This window comes from Ogataea parapolymorpha, chromosome V (assembly GCF_000187245.1).
Source record: "Ogataea parapolymorpha DL-1 chromosome V, whole genome shotgun sequence".
Taxonomy (NCBI): domain Eukaryota; kingdom Fungi; phylum Ascomycota; class Pichiomycetes; order Pichiales; family Pichiaceae; genus Ogataea; species Ogataea parapolymorpha.
In genome coordinates this window covers 1,027,481-1,042,657 of record NC_027862.1, presented here as the reverse complement: position 1 = coordinate 1,042,657, position 15,177 = coordinate 1,027,481, and the positions used below count along the sequence as shown (strand labels likewise).

The 15,177-nt window shown below is 50.6% G+C and overlaps 7 protein-coding genes and 1 non-coding gene across 8 annotated transcripts; 5 read left to right on the top strand and 3 right to left on the bottom strand.

Moving 5' to 3' along the window:
* Positions 1 to 79: 79 nt before the first annotated feature.
* Positions 80 to 541, top strand: HPODL_04357 (Protein involved in error-free postreplication DNA repair; the record flags this gene model as incomplete). The annotated part of the gene is made up of 2 exons (XM_014079154.1): positions 80 to 90; positions 127 to 541. The coding sequence occupies 2 exons, from the start codon at positions 80 to 82 to the stop codon at positions 539 to 541; spliced, it is 426 nt and encodes a 141-aa protein (XP_013934629.1).
* Positions 542 to 553: 12 nt separating this feature from the next.
* Positions 554 to 988, bottom strand: HPODL_04356 (uncharacterized protein; the record flags this gene model as incomplete). Its single annotated transcript, XM_014079153.1, has 1 exon — positions 554 to 988. The coding sequence occupies one exon, from the start codon at positions 986 to 988 to the stop codon at positions 554 to 556; it is 435 nt and encodes a 144-aa protein (XP_013934628.1).
* A 71-nt stretch (positions 989 to 1,059) lies between these two features.
* Positions 1,060 to 2,628, top strand: HPODL_04355 (Phosphoacetylglucosamine mutase; the record flags this gene model as incomplete). The annotated part of the gene is made up of 1 exon (XM_014079152.1): positions 1,060 to 2,628. One exon carries the CDS (start codon positions 1,060 to 1,062, stop codon positions 2,626 to 2,628), a length of 1,569 nt encoding a protein of 522 aa, XP_013934627.1.
* A 125-nt stretch (positions 2,629 to 2,753) lies between these two features.
* HPODL_04354 (Bud site selection protein 5) lies at positions 2,754 to 7,650 on the top strand (the record flags this gene model as incomplete). The annotated part of the gene is made up of 2 exons (XM_014079151.1): positions 2,754 to 2,826; positions 2,879 to 7,650. The coding sequence occupies 2 exons, from the start codon at positions 2,754 to 2,756 to the stop codon at positions 7,648 to 7,650; spliced, it is 4,845 nt and encodes a 1,614-aa protein (XP_013934626.1).
* Positions 7,651 to 7,688: 38 nt separating this feature from the next.
* HPODL_04353 (aconitate hydratase 2) lies at positions 7,689 to 10,061 on the bottom strand (the record flags this gene model as incomplete). Its single annotated transcript, XM_014079150.1, has 1 exon — positions 7,689 to 10,061. One exon carries the CDS (start codon positions 10,059 to 10,061, stop codon positions 7,689 to 7,691), a length of 2,373 nt encoding a protein of 790 aa, XP_013934625.1.
* A 112-nt stretch (positions 10,062 to 10,173) lies between these two features.
* On the bottom strand, positions 10,174 to 12,006 carry HPODL_04352 (uncharacterized protein; the record flags this gene model as incomplete). The annotated part of the gene is made up of 1 exon (XM_014079149.1): positions 10,174 to 12,006. One exon carries the CDS (start codon positions 12,004 to 12,006, stop codon positions 10,174 to 10,176), a length of 1,833 nt encoding a protein of 610 aa, XP_013934624.1.
* Positions 12,007 to 12,343: 337 nt separating this feature from the next.
* HPODL_05436 lies at positions 12,344 to 12,437 on the top strand. Its single transcript has 2 exons — positions 12,344 to 12,380; positions 12,402 to 12,437. It is a non-coding gene; the product is annotated as a tRNA-Lys (tRNA).
* Positions 12,438 to 14,212: 1,775 nt separating this feature from the next.
* HPODL_04351 (Iron transport multicopper oxidase FET3) lies at positions 14,213 to 14,935 on the top strand (the record flags this gene model as incomplete). Its single annotated transcript, XM_014079148.1, has 1 exon — positions 14,213 to 14,935. One exon carries the CDS (start codon positions 14,213 to 14,215, stop codon positions 14,933 to 14,935), a length of 723 nt encoding a protein of 240 aa, XP_013934623.1.
* Positions 14,936 to 15,177: the final 242 nt, after the last annotated feature.

Sequence of the window (15,177 nt, the reverse complement as noted above, 5' to 3'; positions counted from 1 at the left end):
TTAAATCGATTTGTGGCTGTGTCAAACGGCAAATGAGAGGCTCCTAAATAAATAATCCTCGCACCCTTTAGCTTCCATCATGTCTAAAATGTAAGTGTGTCAATTTGTGCCGTTGCTAACAGCCAGTCCGAGAAACTTTAAGCTGCTGGAGGAGCTCGAAAAGGGTGAGAAGGGCCTGGGCGCTGAGTCCTGCTCGTACGGTCTACAAGACCTGGACGACATTACCATGACCCATTGGAACGGGACGATCCTGGGACCGCCTAACTCGTCGCACGAAAACAGGATCTACTCCCTCACCATAGAATGCGGCCCAGAGTACCCGGAAAAGCCGCCCATCGTCAGATTCATATCGAAGATCAATCTGCCATGTGTCGACCAAAATACAGGACTCGTGCTTGCTAGCAAGTTTCCTACTTTGAGCTCCTGGAAAAGAACGTACAGCATGGAGATCCTGCTGCTGGAGCTCAGAAAGGAGATGGCCAGCGGTCCAAACAGGAAATTGCCTCAACCTCCAGAAGGCGAGACGTTCCAGTTCCATTAATGTACCTATCTACTAATTCTGCGACTCTTTGATGATATTCTCGTAGTACTGGTTCATTTTCTGGTGCAGCACTTTGTCTGCACGCAAAAAGTCCGCCAGTAACGGGTCCTGGGCGCTGTAAGGGTTATCTTTCTCGGTGGTGATCTCGATGTTGCGGTACGTTTCCGTCTCTTTCTCACCCCTCTGCTCAGGAAGCAGTCTGAACCCACTCAGCTCTTTCCTGGAGTAATATTCTGTGTCTTTGCACCGTGCGAAAACCCGTTTGAACGGCACGCATATCGTCTTGTCTCCGTCAAACGTGCACTGGTGCTGCGTCAGCGACCACAGCTTGCAGTTGTCCAAGTTCAACTTCTCTCTGCCCTTTTCGTCCACTAATCGCTCCGGAAACAAATGCGGGTAATGGTCCCGTAGCTCCTCTCTGGAATAGACGGGCAACGAGGGAGCCATTATATACGGAATTATTTCGCACAAGAATTACCTAATGAAATTTAAATCCTCTATTTTATTTATCTGTTTACATGTCTAAAGACACTCTGTCTACCGCCAGTGCGCGCCATCCAAAACCACCAAACACCACTTTCGCATATGGGACAGCAGGGTTCCGTACTATTGGATCTCTGCTGGACTCAACCGTGTTCAGGGTGGGCGTGCTGGCGTCTTTGAGATCTGCAAAGCTAGGAGGAAAAACCATCGGCGTCATGATCACTGCGTCCCATAACCCGCCCCAGGACAACGGCGTCAAGGTTGTGGATCCGCTGGGAGAAATGCTGCCGCAGCTCTGGGAGCCCTATGCCACCCAGCTGGCCAACAGCGACAATCTCGAGGACGACGTTAGGGACATTGTCGCGAGAGAAAAGATTGACGTTGCGCAGGCTGGACTCGTTGTAGTTGGTATGGACACACGGGAGACAGGTCCACAGCTGCTCAGAGCAGCCATTGACGGAATCGAGGTGTTTGGACGAGCCAAAAGCTTTGGAGAGCTCACCACTCCTCAGCTACACTATTTGGTCAGATCGCACAATGATCCGGAGTTTGGAGAGCCTTCCGAGAACGGATATAATAAAAAGATAATCAGTGCAGTCGAAGAGATACTGCGTTTGTGGAATGTCCAAGAGCCATTGGAAATAACCGTGGATGCTGCGAACGGAGTCGGCGCACCAAAACTACGCAACTTGAGCAGTGATCTTATCAATATCAGCGTGGTAAACAGCAACACGCAAGATAAAAGTGCATTGAATGTTGAGTGTGGCGCAGACTACGTCAAGACCAACCAGAAACTACCTGCTAACGTGCAACCGAGAGACCACCAGCTGTACTCGTCCTTCGACGGTGACGCCGATAGGGTGGTTTTCTATTACACGGACGAATCACGTTTTCAACTTTTGGATGGAGACCGCATCGCCACCCTCCTGGCGAGCTTCATCAACAAACTGCTTCAGCAAGCCAAAGTCAAGGCTAATATGGGAATCATACAAACTGCATACGCCAATGGAGACTCCACTAAATATATCCAGGAGACGCTTCAAATCCCTGTTGACTTCACTCCGACTGGAGTCAAGCATCTTCATCACAAGGCCCAGGAATACGACATTGGAGTGTATTTTGAGGCCAACGGACACGGTACGGTTCTTTTCTCGGAGAAGCTCATAAGTGAACTCAAATCTACACACACAAGCTCGCCAGAAGAGGAACGGGCCCTTAAGACACTGGTACTGCTCACAGAAGTCATCAATCAGACAGTCGGCGACTCCATTTCAGACCTCTTTGCTGTTCTGCTTGCATTAAGAATCCAAAATAAAACTTGTGTCGACTGGGGCAAAGACTATACTGAGCTTCCGAACAAGCTCTTTAAAGTTGTTGTGAAGGACAGGTTTGCTTTCAAGACCACCGACGCGGAGAGAAGACTTGTGGAGCCGGCTGGCCTGCAGGCCAAAATCGACGCTTTGGTGGCCGCATATGCACGAGGCCGTTGCTTTGTGAGGGCGAGTGGCACGGAAAACGCCGTGCGAGTGTACTCGGAAGCGGCATCTGCGGCAGACTGTGCTGATCTGGGCGCTCGTGTGTGCGAGCTGCTCGAGCCGTATTGATTACGTAAACATAACAAAATGTAGCTAACTTTGTTGAAAAAAAAAAAACACGAAATCGTGTGAAATTCGAAGCCTTTCGCGTATATACATTTCGTTCGAACAATTGACAATATTACGCGTTTGAGATGTCGGTCATTACGCCAAACGACGAAAACGACGACATCCGGTTCACGTTTGAAGCGCGTCCCGTGAACAAAAGTAAGTACTAGCGTTTAGCAACGCGTCTGCAGGTCACTAACCTATCCCATAGATATTGTCTTGACGCCAATGACCAACAACAACCAATTTTTCGACAGTCCGGACACCAAGGCCACATCTCCACTAAAGATTGGCCGGCAGAGCACAGCGCCACTGCTCGACAGCGAAGCCTCCGATACCCCTAAGGACAGACAAGACTTTAACTATCTTTTGGAACAGTTATCGCCGATGCCGGGCACCTGGGTGGACGAGGATGACAAGAAGGAGCCGGATTTTAACGAATACGTGGGGTCTGCCGGTAGTTCGCCCCAAAGCGTGAAAGATTTTACCATGAGCCCGTTCCAGGGAGAATTGGACGGACAGGGCCAGGTTTCGAGTCCTGTTCCCCAGGCTCCTGAGTCCAAGGATAGCGACCGACTGAGTGCGTTTGGCAAAGTCCCGATTTTGGGCAATATTCTTACAGAGTCGCTGGGAATCACGCACAAGTCTGGGGCCGACGAGCAGTATGACCAAACCTCCAACACCATTCAGACAAACGAATTCCTCAACAACACGATGGACGTGTCCAACAACAGCACGAGCATGTCGCACAGCGAGGACGACTCATCTGTGTCTGAGAGTAATTTTATTGATCTCGACAAAGAAGGATACACATCTCCGGTGGTTGACCAGGACAAGACGCCGGTGGTGTCATCGTTTGGGTTTGCTGAGGGAGACAAGACGCCAAATAACGAGGACGCTAAGCGGTTTACGAATCCTCTGGCCTCTTCTGACGTCAGACTCTCAAGTTTCCGCAGAGCTGGCTCTCCACTGGTGGAGACTCCAATTTTGGAGGAGGAAGAGGAAGATGGCGATATTGAGGCCTCGGTTCCTAACCAGCGCCCCGAGCGGTCACCACAGGTATCGCTGCGCCACGCGAAATACTCAGAAATACCTAAGCACCAGAGCTACTCGTCGAGCATCTATTCTGAGGTGCCGGAGTCGAACGTTGCACCGGCCGCAAAACCTTTGGCGGCAATACCCGAATTTTCAGCCGAGCCTGTGCTCCCCGAGAGATCGTCTTTGCGCACAACTCCAGAGCTGGCTGAGCCAGAAGCATCTGCTATTCCTGCGGCGCCGTTTGCGAAAAAGGTCACCGTTCCTCGTGAAAGCACGTCGTCGAGCGTGTACGAGCCGGCACGCGCGCCGCCGGCAGTGCCCGTCGAGGAGCAGTCTGACAAGGTGGCGCAGCTGCCCGAGTTCTCGTCGACACCTAAAAAAACGCGCGTCTCGGTGAGACAGCAGTCGCTGTACCAGGATACATACAGCAAGAAATCGGCCGTCTCAAGCAACAGAGACCTTACGAATTTCGAGTCGTCGCACCAGCTGCATGAGCTCAGAACGGACGCGAGCTCGGTGGCAGACGACGACGCGGACGAGGACGACGCGTCTGCGCTGTTTGTGACGGCATTGTACCCGTTCGACGCCAGCACGCTCGAGTCGAAAAACGACGCGTCGATCTGTCTCTCGTTCAACGAGAACGACATTGCCTTTACGTACTCGCTCGACGATTCTGGCTGGGGCGAGGTGACGCTGCTCAACACGCTGAAACGCGGCTGGGTGCCAATGAACTATTTCCGAGCCACTCTGTCCGAAGACCTCGAGGACGAGCCGCATCTGAGCGAGTACGCCAGATTGGCCGCATCGCGCCGACCGCTGCGCAAACTATTCCGCCACGCCGGCATGTTTCTGCTCAACCCGCAGAACAAGATGCTCTACATCAAGAACGAGTTCAAGGGATATACCTTTGACATCCGCTACATCAATGGCATCACGCAGGGCGTGAGAACGCTGCTCAAGGAGACAGACTGCATTTCGCGGACGAGCGACATCGTGCAACGCAAGCCGATCGTGCGCAGACTGCGCAAGAAACTGCTGCGCGACTGGTCGGACCTGATTTACAAGGCCAAAGACTTCCTCAACACCATGGACGTGAAAAAAATCGAGTATCTCCAGCTGCTCGCGTACCAGGTTCTGCAGAAGGCCATCACGTTTTTGGACGTGTGGGGGCTCGAAAGCGACGATCTGGTTAATAGAGACAAGCAGCTCATAACCTCGTCGCAGCTCGTGCCCGTGCGCTACCTGTCTGCACCGCCACATGCTGCGCCACGCGTGAACGAGCTATACAACCATCTGATGGGCTACTTTGCGCTCATTTCGGGGCGGTTGGATCTAGTAGAGCACAACGTCAAGGGCGGCCAACTGCTGGAGAACATTGTCAGCCAGATCAACCTTCAGGTTCGCGAGTTGCAATTTATTAGCTCGCTTATCAAGACCGTCGTCCCGCCTGGCTACAAGCTGCCGGCTGTTGCGCGTTCAAATCTCTCGACAGCCGACCAGCTCAAACTGCTGGAGACCAACAGCACTGAGCTGACCGTCGTTCTTGAAAAGTTCAACCACAACGTGCGTGTTCTGGTGGACGTGGCTACCAACCGGACAAAAAGCTCCCCGATGCTGACGCGTTCAGGCACCGCCACGTCGCGCAGCGCCGCCCCAACGAAAGACTTGTACTTCTACTCCAGAGAAGGCGGAGCTGTGATCAACACCGCGTGCCGACTCGTTTATCTGGTGAGCACGTCATACAAGGTGCTCAAGACGTTTTTGGCTGCTACGAAGGATTTCGAGCTACCAAACACGCGCGAGTATCCAGATTTCCTTGAGATGAACGTGTCGCCAAAATCGTTCATCAAAATCTGCTCCACGGGGCTCATTTCCGACAAGGAGATCACCAGACAGCTGAAACAGCACAAAACTGCAAGAAGCGACAAGCGGGCATCGAAACGGTTCTCAATGTTCCGTGCAGGTGACGCGGCCAACATGGAGCTCACGGCAGACGGGCTTGATTTCCTGGCGGAGGTGACTCCCGGGGACAGCACGCCGTTTATTCAGAACGACGGCACGTTCGACCAGCTGCTGGACGAGCCGACCGGCGACGTGAGCCACGAGGACGAGGTGCTCCGCGGGCCGGACAACGAGATCCTGGGCGCGTCGTTCCGTGCGCTCGTTTGGCTGCTGACCGACGAGAAGAATCCGCCCGAGTACTTTTTCGTGTCGACGTTTTTCCTCACGTTCCGGATTTTCTCGCACGGCTCGGTGCTTCTGGAAGAGCTTGTGGCGCGTTTCGACGTGAACAACAGGATTATCGAAAACGAGAAGAAGAACGGCACCGGCAGCCTTCACATGCACTCGTCACTCGAGTCCAAGATGAAGCACAGACGCCAACTCGTGTGCAAGACGTTTATGCTGTGGCTCGAGAGCTACTGGAAGCCTAGGGCAGACTATAACCTGCTGCCACCCTTGTTGAACTTTTTCAACGAGGCCGTTAAGGAGTACCTGCCGCTGGAGGCGCACCGGCTGATCGAGACAGCGTCGAAGTTGATTGGCATGCCGCCTGTGGAGACCATCAAGGACAGACTCAACTACTATAACAACATCGACAACGACTCACAACTGGTGCCACGGAAAATCTCGCCAAAGCAGCAGCACAAACACATCTCGCGACACATCTCTAACTTCTCGTTCTCAGACCCTGCCGGCATCATGAACGATCTCGACACGTACAACTCGCTGCTGGACGACCTCGACACTTACGATTTGGAGAGAACGGCCACCAGAGGCAGTCGCCAGTCGATCAACCTCGGCTTGGCGATCGACCTCAAGAATACCGACTCCAACGTGGTGCTGCTAAGCGACAAGCAGCTCGAGTCGATCCAGAAAGTCATTTTATCGTACAGAAACATGCTGCGCGAGCATTGGCAGCGCGAGAACATGCGGCTCGACAAGTTCGTGCCCTTGGACACACAGACGCTGCTTGACTCGTGGTGGAAAACTGCTCAGGAGAGCTGGAAGATCCTCAACCAGGACCTGGCCCTGCTCAACTTCAACGGGCTCGAGATCGCCAAACAGCTGACTCTCATTGAGTCCAAGATGTTCTGCTCCATCAAGGCTGAGGAGCTGCTCAACCAGAACTTCACGTCCAAAAAACTGCACCTCAACCTCTCACCAAACATTCAGCGCTCGGTGCTCTTCACCAACCTGTTGAGCGATTACGTCATCGAGAGCATCCTGCAACCGAAACTAACCATGAAACAGCGCGTGCACGCGGTCAAGTGCTGGCTCAAGATTGCGATCTCGTGCCTATACCTGCGGAACTTCAACTCACTTGCGTCGATCATGACGTCGCTGCAGAGCTTCCTGGTCACGCGGATCACGCGGATCTGGGACGGTCTCTCCGACAAGTACAAGGAGCTGTTCCAATATTTGGCGTCGATCATCCATCCCGACAAGAACTACCACGTGTACCGCGGCAAGATCCGGGACTTTCTGCTCTCTAATCTCGAAGAAAACCTTGACATTCCTACGGTGCCGTATCTTTCGCTATTTTTGCAGGACCTGACGTTTATCGTGGACGGCAATCCAAATTACAGAGACAACACGAAATCATTCCTGAACCAAAAATTGATCAATGTCGACAAGTACACTAAAATCACCAAAATCATTCTTGATCTGCAGACGCTGCAAATACCCTACAAAGATACGGGCGAGCTGGGCAAGGTGTACAACAAGGACCAGAAAATCGATCTGATCAGAAGTGCCACCATCAGAAACCTGCGGCTGCAGTTGCAGGACGAGTCGCAGAGTTTCGACGATATGTTCGACATTGCCGGCGTGCCGTGCTTGCAGGAGCTGATTTTGCTTGAGATCTGGAAAGTGAAGCAGATCAACATGAAGGAGGACGACCGCAGTTGGAAGCTGAGCTGCGAGATCCAGCCGAGAGACGAGTAGCCTTACCGAGCTTTATACATTCTATTTCTTGCCTCTATTTAATTCAGTTTTTTTTGCTCACCGATGTAATTAATAGCAGAGCCAGCTTTGAAAAATTCCACCTGGTCCTCACTCATGGTGTGTTTGCAGTCGATCACAAACTCCTCTCCATTGCGTTTTGTCACCTTGACCTTCAGAATGCCGCCGTTGTTGCCGCCCTTGGCGACCAGCTCAGGCAGGCCGACGGTGGTGAGCAGGTCGGTCGAGCTGATTCTGTCGTAGTCGTTCTCGTCCGCAAACGTCAACGGCAGCATTCCCTGTTTCTTGAGGTTGGTCTCGTGAATTCTCGCAAACGACTTGACCAAAATGATCTTTCCTCCAAGGAATCGTGGAGACAGCGCAGCGTGCTCTCTGGCAGACCCTTCTCCGTAGTTGTGCTCCGCAACCACACACCAAGGGACGTTCTCGGCCTTCCACTTCATCATGAGCTCTGGAATACCGAACGGCTTGCCGTCGAAGTCGTAGGCAACGTTCACCTCGCCGGTTTCCTTGTTCTGGGCGCCGATCAGAGTGTTGTACGAGATATTCTCCAGATGGCCCTTGTACTTGAGCCACACACCAGCGGCAGAGATGTGATCTGTCGTGCACTTGCCTTCCACCTTGATCAGCACTCTGGTCTGCAGTTCCTTGCCGTCCCACGGCTCAAACGGTTCCAGAAGCTGCAGTCTATCGGATTCGGGCGAAACGTTGACCGCCACCTCTGGCTGGGGCTTGGGCTCCAACGGAGGATAGAACTCTTTTCTTCCAGCGACAAATCCCTCGGACGGGAGCTCTTCTCCGTGAGGAGGAGCGAACTTGAACGTCTCGCCGTTCTCGAGCTTGATGCTGTCCTTCATAGGATTGAAGTTCATGTCTCCAGAGTAAATCATGGCTGTGACAATATCCGGCGACGTGAGGAAATTCATGGTGTTTCTGTTGCCGTCGTTTCTCGCACGGAAGTTTCTGTTGAATGAGGTGAAAATCACATTGGTATCCTTCGGAGCGGCCTCTCCTCTGTCCCATTGGCCAATACAAGGACCGCACGCGTTGGCCAGCACTATTGCGCCGTTCTCCTCGAACGTGCTGATTAGACCGTCTCTCTCGATAGTAGCACGGATCTGCTCAGACCCTGGGGTCACAAAGAACGGAATCTTAGGCTTCAAGCCCGCCTTGGCCGCCTGTCTGATGATCGAAGCAGCACGCGACATGTCTTGGTAAGACGAGTTTGTGCACGAGCCAATCAAACCGGCACTAATGGTTTCTGGCCACTCGTTCTCCTTGGTGGTCTCCTTGAGCTTTGAGATCGGCGTAGACAAATCTGGAGTGAACGGCCCGTTCACGCTGGGCTCCAGCGTGCTGAGGTCGATCTCGATTATTTGGTCATATTCACAGCCTGGATCAGCAGTCATGTACTGGTAGTTCTGGTTCACAGACTTGGCCAAGTCTGCAATTGGGCCCCTGTTCGTGGCATACAGGTATCTGACATGGGCCTCCTGCATTGGGAAGGTCGACGTCGTGGCTCCGATCTCAGCACCCATGTTACAAATAGTGGCCATACCGGTACAGCTCAAGCTTTCGACACCTTCGCCGAAATATTCAACAATATAGCCTGTTCCTCCCCTGACGGTCAGTATGCCAGCCAAATGGGTGATAACGTCCTTTGGAGAGGTCCAGCCGTTCATCCGTCCCGTCAACTTAACACCCAGCACCTTTGGGGCCTTGAGTTCCCATGGAGTTCCAGTCAGAGCGTCCACAGCATCGGCTCCTCCAACACCAATGGCAATGGCTCCCAAACCACCAGCATTAGGGGTGTGCGAGTCGGTTCCAAGCATCATCAGACCGGGAACAGAAAAGTTCTCCAGCACGATCTGGTGGATGATGCCCGATCCTGGCCCCCAGAACTGGATTCCGTATTTTTCACCACAGCTCTGCAAAAAGTCGAAAACTTCCTGGTTGGTGGCTATGGCGGACTTGAGATCGATGTCGGCTCCCTCTTTGCCCACAATCAAGTGGTCACAGTGGATGGACGCAGGAACGGCGGTGGAGGCCATTCCACAGGTCATGAACTGCAAAAGCGCCATCTGAGCAGAAGCGTCCTGCATGGCGACTCTATCAGGGTTCAGCTTTAGGTACTTGTTTCCACGAATGTCTCTGGACGAAGTCGATCCAGAAAGCTCTTCTGGCTCGACCAGGTGCGCGTACAGGATTTTTTCTGCCAAGGTGAGCGGCTGGTTGTTCAAAATATGTTTGACCTTGAATAGTTTATTGATTAATTTTTCGTATGGGGGAGTTCTAGACTCGAATCCGGCTGGAGCCTTGATCTGGCCCAACGTGGTTGCCAGATGACGGCTCAGCCTTCTACTATGGCGAACGCTGGGTCTCGAAACTAACATGATGGGGCCAAACGTCCTAGTTCCTGATCCAATAATAAATTGTGCGTTTTTCTTTAGTCATCTGGAGAAAATTTTTCCACTTTTTTTTACAGATCTCGCGTCGATCGACGCGTCAGAAGAGCTTATCAAAGTAGTCAACCGGGTCGAGATCAAACAGTCTCCTACCCCCGAGCTGGATTCGCATCATCTCTCCACGCGCCATTTCCTTGATGAACGGCTGGATGTCGGTCGAAAACACGCTCCTGCTCACGCGATTGAAGACACAGCCTGGGTTCTGCTCCAGATACTCTTCTCCATCCAGATATCTCGTAGCTCGAGATCTCGATCCGGTTTGGTACAATTTGGATGAGTAAAAATCAACGGTCTGTCGATGAGCAACAGATATATCGAATGTGGAGTCTTCCTGCCTTAAAGAGTCGTAGCAGTATCTCATTTCATGGTCGTGCTCCAATTGCTGCAACGAAGCCAGTTGCGCAACTTCCTGACTGTCTTCTTGCCTGATCTCCACCAAACCATCTTTCTTACGGTCGCAGCAGCTTCCCAGAAGCTGAAGTTGCATCAGAGAGTGGCGCAGGTCATAGCCACAAAGTTGCTGTAATAAATTATCGTCAAGTTTCATGCCCATTCGAAGACCAATCAAGTCCAAATACTGCGCATGTACACTTTGATTCGGTTGCGTAAAACAGTATACGGTGCTTTGGTTCACGATATTTGGCGGAATTTTCGACAGCTCTTGCGTAGTGAGCACCACTGGCCTGTACGAGTACGTCAACAGCTCGGTCACTGCCTGCCAGAAATCCTTATCGTCTTCGTCGTCGATCAGATCGACATCGTCAAATAAAACGAGACCGTAGTCCTGGCCATTGTTCACATTTTTAGTGGTGCCGATCTGTCTCAAGTGAAAATTAATACTCTTACGAGCTCTGTTCTGACTGGAGTTAAGCTCAAATACGTGGCCCTGCAATTGTTCTTTCACGATGGAATAAACCGCAGACGTCTTGCCAGACCCCGTCGGGCCTTCTATTATCAGACATGGCACGAAAACCTCGTCCTCAGTCTCGTTTCCAGAGTCGCATGCTTCGTCCACAAGGAAATCGTCCATTTCCGCCTGTACTTGTCTCTTCCGGAGTAGCTTGGTTCTTTTTTCTGTGTCGACCTTGCGTAGCTTTACAAACATATTTTTCAGCCACAGATAGAGATCTGTATTCAAGGTTTGAGGTTGCAAAATATGCTGATAGTTGGACGGCCTGAACAGATCGCACCACTGAGCACTGGAGTCGCAAAACTGCTCTATGCAAAGTCGGTCAAAGGGCGCACACTGCACCTTTTGGTATTTGCGGCGCACAACATCTTCCATAGTCTCCTGAAGATGTCTATATGTATACTGAGGGCTTCTTGGCTGGCCCTTCTTGATGAAACATTTCATTAACTGGTCATGCTCTTCTTGTGAAAACAAAAACTGCTGTGCCGTGTTCTGTACTGTTTTTCTATGTTGTAGTCGTAGAGGAGAATGCTGAAATATGTCGTTTTTGTCGTAAATCATAAAATCTAGTTTTCCGAGGACGGGAACGTCCATGCTTTTGGGTTTGTCTTTTCTCGCCAGTTCACCCGAGTCCGCTCGTTTTGCACGCTCGGCAACAGCGCGAAAAAACGAATTCATGAATTGCGGTTTTTCATGCCTTATAATAGCTTCTTCCTGTTCGAGATCTACCACATGCACTGGTTTTGGCTGCAGCACGTTACGGAGTTTCCTTGAGTCCATTTTCAAAGTCACTTTAAACGTCTCAGGCCTCACACGGGGGGACTGGATGGTGAACCTGCCATTCTCCAGCAAGGAGTCACCAGACATTTTAGGCCGTTTGGGGAGTTTGAGTACAACATTGTGGGGGTCTATGGCTCTGCGTTGTTGCTGTTGTTCTGGTAGACACTTTTTGCGTGGGGGCATTAGAATTGAGGCTATGGAAACACCAGGACTCGCTGTCTCTGAGGCGTTCTGTTGGGTGTTTTCAGATAATACCTGCGATTCCGGTTCATCAGCTTGAGGAGACGTGTGACGAGCCTTGTCCTTGAGCCGAAACGACCTGAATATTTCGGTAGGAGTGTTCATCTTCTTGCCGCCGTCGGATTCTAGGCGAGACCGAGCGTCCACTATGTTCATCAGAGACGGCAAGGTAAAAAGAGTGCTTAAACACGGTTAAAAAAATGAGCGCGTTAAGTCGATCGACTAATTCCAAGGTCACCCCTCCATATGGTAAAGTGTACCCAAATCATGGTGTGTTCCATCCTTATTAGCTCAGTTGGTAGAGCGTTCGGCTTTTAAGGATTCCAATTCGGAAGTCGACCGAAATGTCCAGGGTTCGAGCCCCTGATGAGGAGCGCACCATTTTTTTTTTCGGCCTCGGGTCTCCTGCCTGCAGGTCTTCCAATCCGGAAATGCACATTGTTTTTTTTCCTGTTATTTTTGCCCCTTCTGCAACAATTGGGCTTTGCAATTTTGTGCATTGTGCGTGGAATTATCGGAAGATTTGGAGGAAAAGGGAGGGAAACAATAGGCTTGGCATCCGTTTACATACAATGTGGCTGAGGTCTTTTTTACGCTCCCGTCAAAAAATACCAAGAAATTTGGCCAAAGCACTATTCGAATTAAAACCATATTTGAGCAAATTTTGAACTAAGATAGGTACTATCTGAATTGCATATAAGGAGCCCTAAATGTGCTTCCAAAAAACTGAGAAAAGCACTTTGGCTTCCTCAATGCTTTCAGCGAAGACATTCTGGTCCAAATCGAGTTTTAACCTCCTATTGGATGTCTGTAATTTTGTTCACCGCCACACGCAGAGCTGCATATTATCAAAAAAATCAGTGCATTTCAGGTCAGCCAATAGCGTCCAGCTAAGGGCACCTGAAAAACCCTTATAAGTACCCTGTAATATCCTGAGCTTCTTCTTCATCACACATATACTAATTTCGTTCTGGGGAGAATGAGATTGTCAATTCTTTCTTCCGCCTTTTTTGCAGCAGCTGCTCTGGCCGAAACTCATGTTTTTAACTGGACTACCGGCTGGGGCACTGCAAACCCAGACGGTACCTTTGAAAGGCCAGTGATTACCTGTAACGGTGAATTCCCATGGCCTGATATTAGAGTCAATAAGGGTGACCGGGTCGAGGTTTATTTGACCAACGGTTTTAACAATACTAATACTACTCTTCACTTCCACGGCTTGTTCCAGCGCGGGTCCACTCAAATGGACGGTCCGCCGATGATCAGTCAGTGCCCAATTGCTCCTGGTGACACCATGCTGTATAACTTTTCTGTTCCTGATCAGGTTGGTTCTTTCTGGTACCACTCTCACACGGATGGTCAGTATATGGATGGTATGAGAGGTGCGTTTATCATTGAGGACCCTGATATGCCGTACGAATATGACGAGGAGGTTATCATTACACTCACTGAGTGGTATCATGACCTTGTTGACGAACTGACACCCAAGTTTATGAACCTGTTCAACCCAACTGGTGCAGAGCCGATTCCTCAGAATCTGCTGATGAATAATACCAGAAATAACACCTGGAATGTGGAACCTAACAAGACATACTATGTTCGTCTGATCAACATCGGTGGTTTTGTCTCTCAGTACTTGTACATGGAGGACCACACGTTCACTGTCGTTGCAGTTGACGGTATCTACGTGGAACCAAACGAGACCAGTATGCTCTACATCACCGTTGCTCAGCGCTATGATGTCTTGATTACAACCAAGAACGACACTTCTAAGAACTTTGCCTTCATGCAGGCGTTCGACAAAACGATGCTTGATGTTGTTCCTAAAGATCTAGTGCTTAACGCTACCAATTATATTGTCTACGACGAAAATGCTGAGCTGCCAGGAGAATACAAGGTCGACTCGATTGACGACTACCTTGACGACTTCTTCCTGGTTCCGTTGGAGAAAGAAGAGTTGTACGACCACTACGACTACCAGATTACCGTCGACGTTGTGATGAACAACTTGTACGACGGTATCAACTATGCTTTCTTCAACAACATCACCTACCATGCTCCTAAGGTGCCTACTCTCGGAACTGTCTTGTCTGCCGGCGAGAACGCTACCAATGCCTACATCTACGGTACTAACACCAACACTTTTGTCTTGCAAAAGGACGAAATTGTTGAAATTGTGCTCAACAACCAGGATACCGGTAAGCATCCGTTCCACTTGCACGGTCACGCGTTCCAGGTTTTCGAGAGAGGTCCAGCGTACCCGGACAATGCTCCTGAGTCTTACAACGAATCTGCTCCATATACTCCTCCTGAGTACCCAATGAGAAGAGACGTTATCTACGTGAATCCAAACTCTCACTTTGTGATCAGATTCAAGGCCGACAATCCAGGTGTCTGGTATTTCCACTGCCACATCGAATGGCACTTGACCCAAGGTCTGGCTCTCGTTTTGGTGGAGGATCCTCTCGGAATCCAAGCCAACGAGACTTTGACCGACAACTGGAAGCACGTTTGCGAAAACGTCAACGTGGCCTACACCGGTAATGCTGCTGGCAACGACAAGGATCTCTTCGACTTGACCGGTCAGAACGTCCAGGTCAAGGCTCTTCCTGCTGGTTTCACTGCCAGGGGTATTGTTGCCCTGGTCTTTTCCTGTGTCAGTGGTATTTTGGGCTGTGTTGTCATTTTCTGGTACGGTATGGCTGATATTCCAGACATGGAGAAAAGAGTGCTTGCTGACCTTAATATTGACGAAAGGGCCTTTCTGGCTGCGGAGGACGATGACGAAACCGCGTCTGCTGACGCTATGGGTTCTACCATCAATGCCCTTTCCAAACAAGGAACTGCCCATGAGATTACTACTTCTCATTAGGTGGCTCGGCGTCTGAACGATAGAGCTGATCTCTAACTTGTGTGTGTGTTTAGAGACGGCTGATCTCGTTCCAGTCGTGGGCCATTTATTCCCCATCGAAAGACGTGTATATGTGTGTGTGTGTGTTTTTCCATTGAGGGTGACTTTAGCTAGTTAACTCTCTCCCCCTATCTAGTTCAACTGTGTGTGAATTAAACTGGTAGCTCGTAATTTATTATTTTATAAATTTAAACCTGGATAAA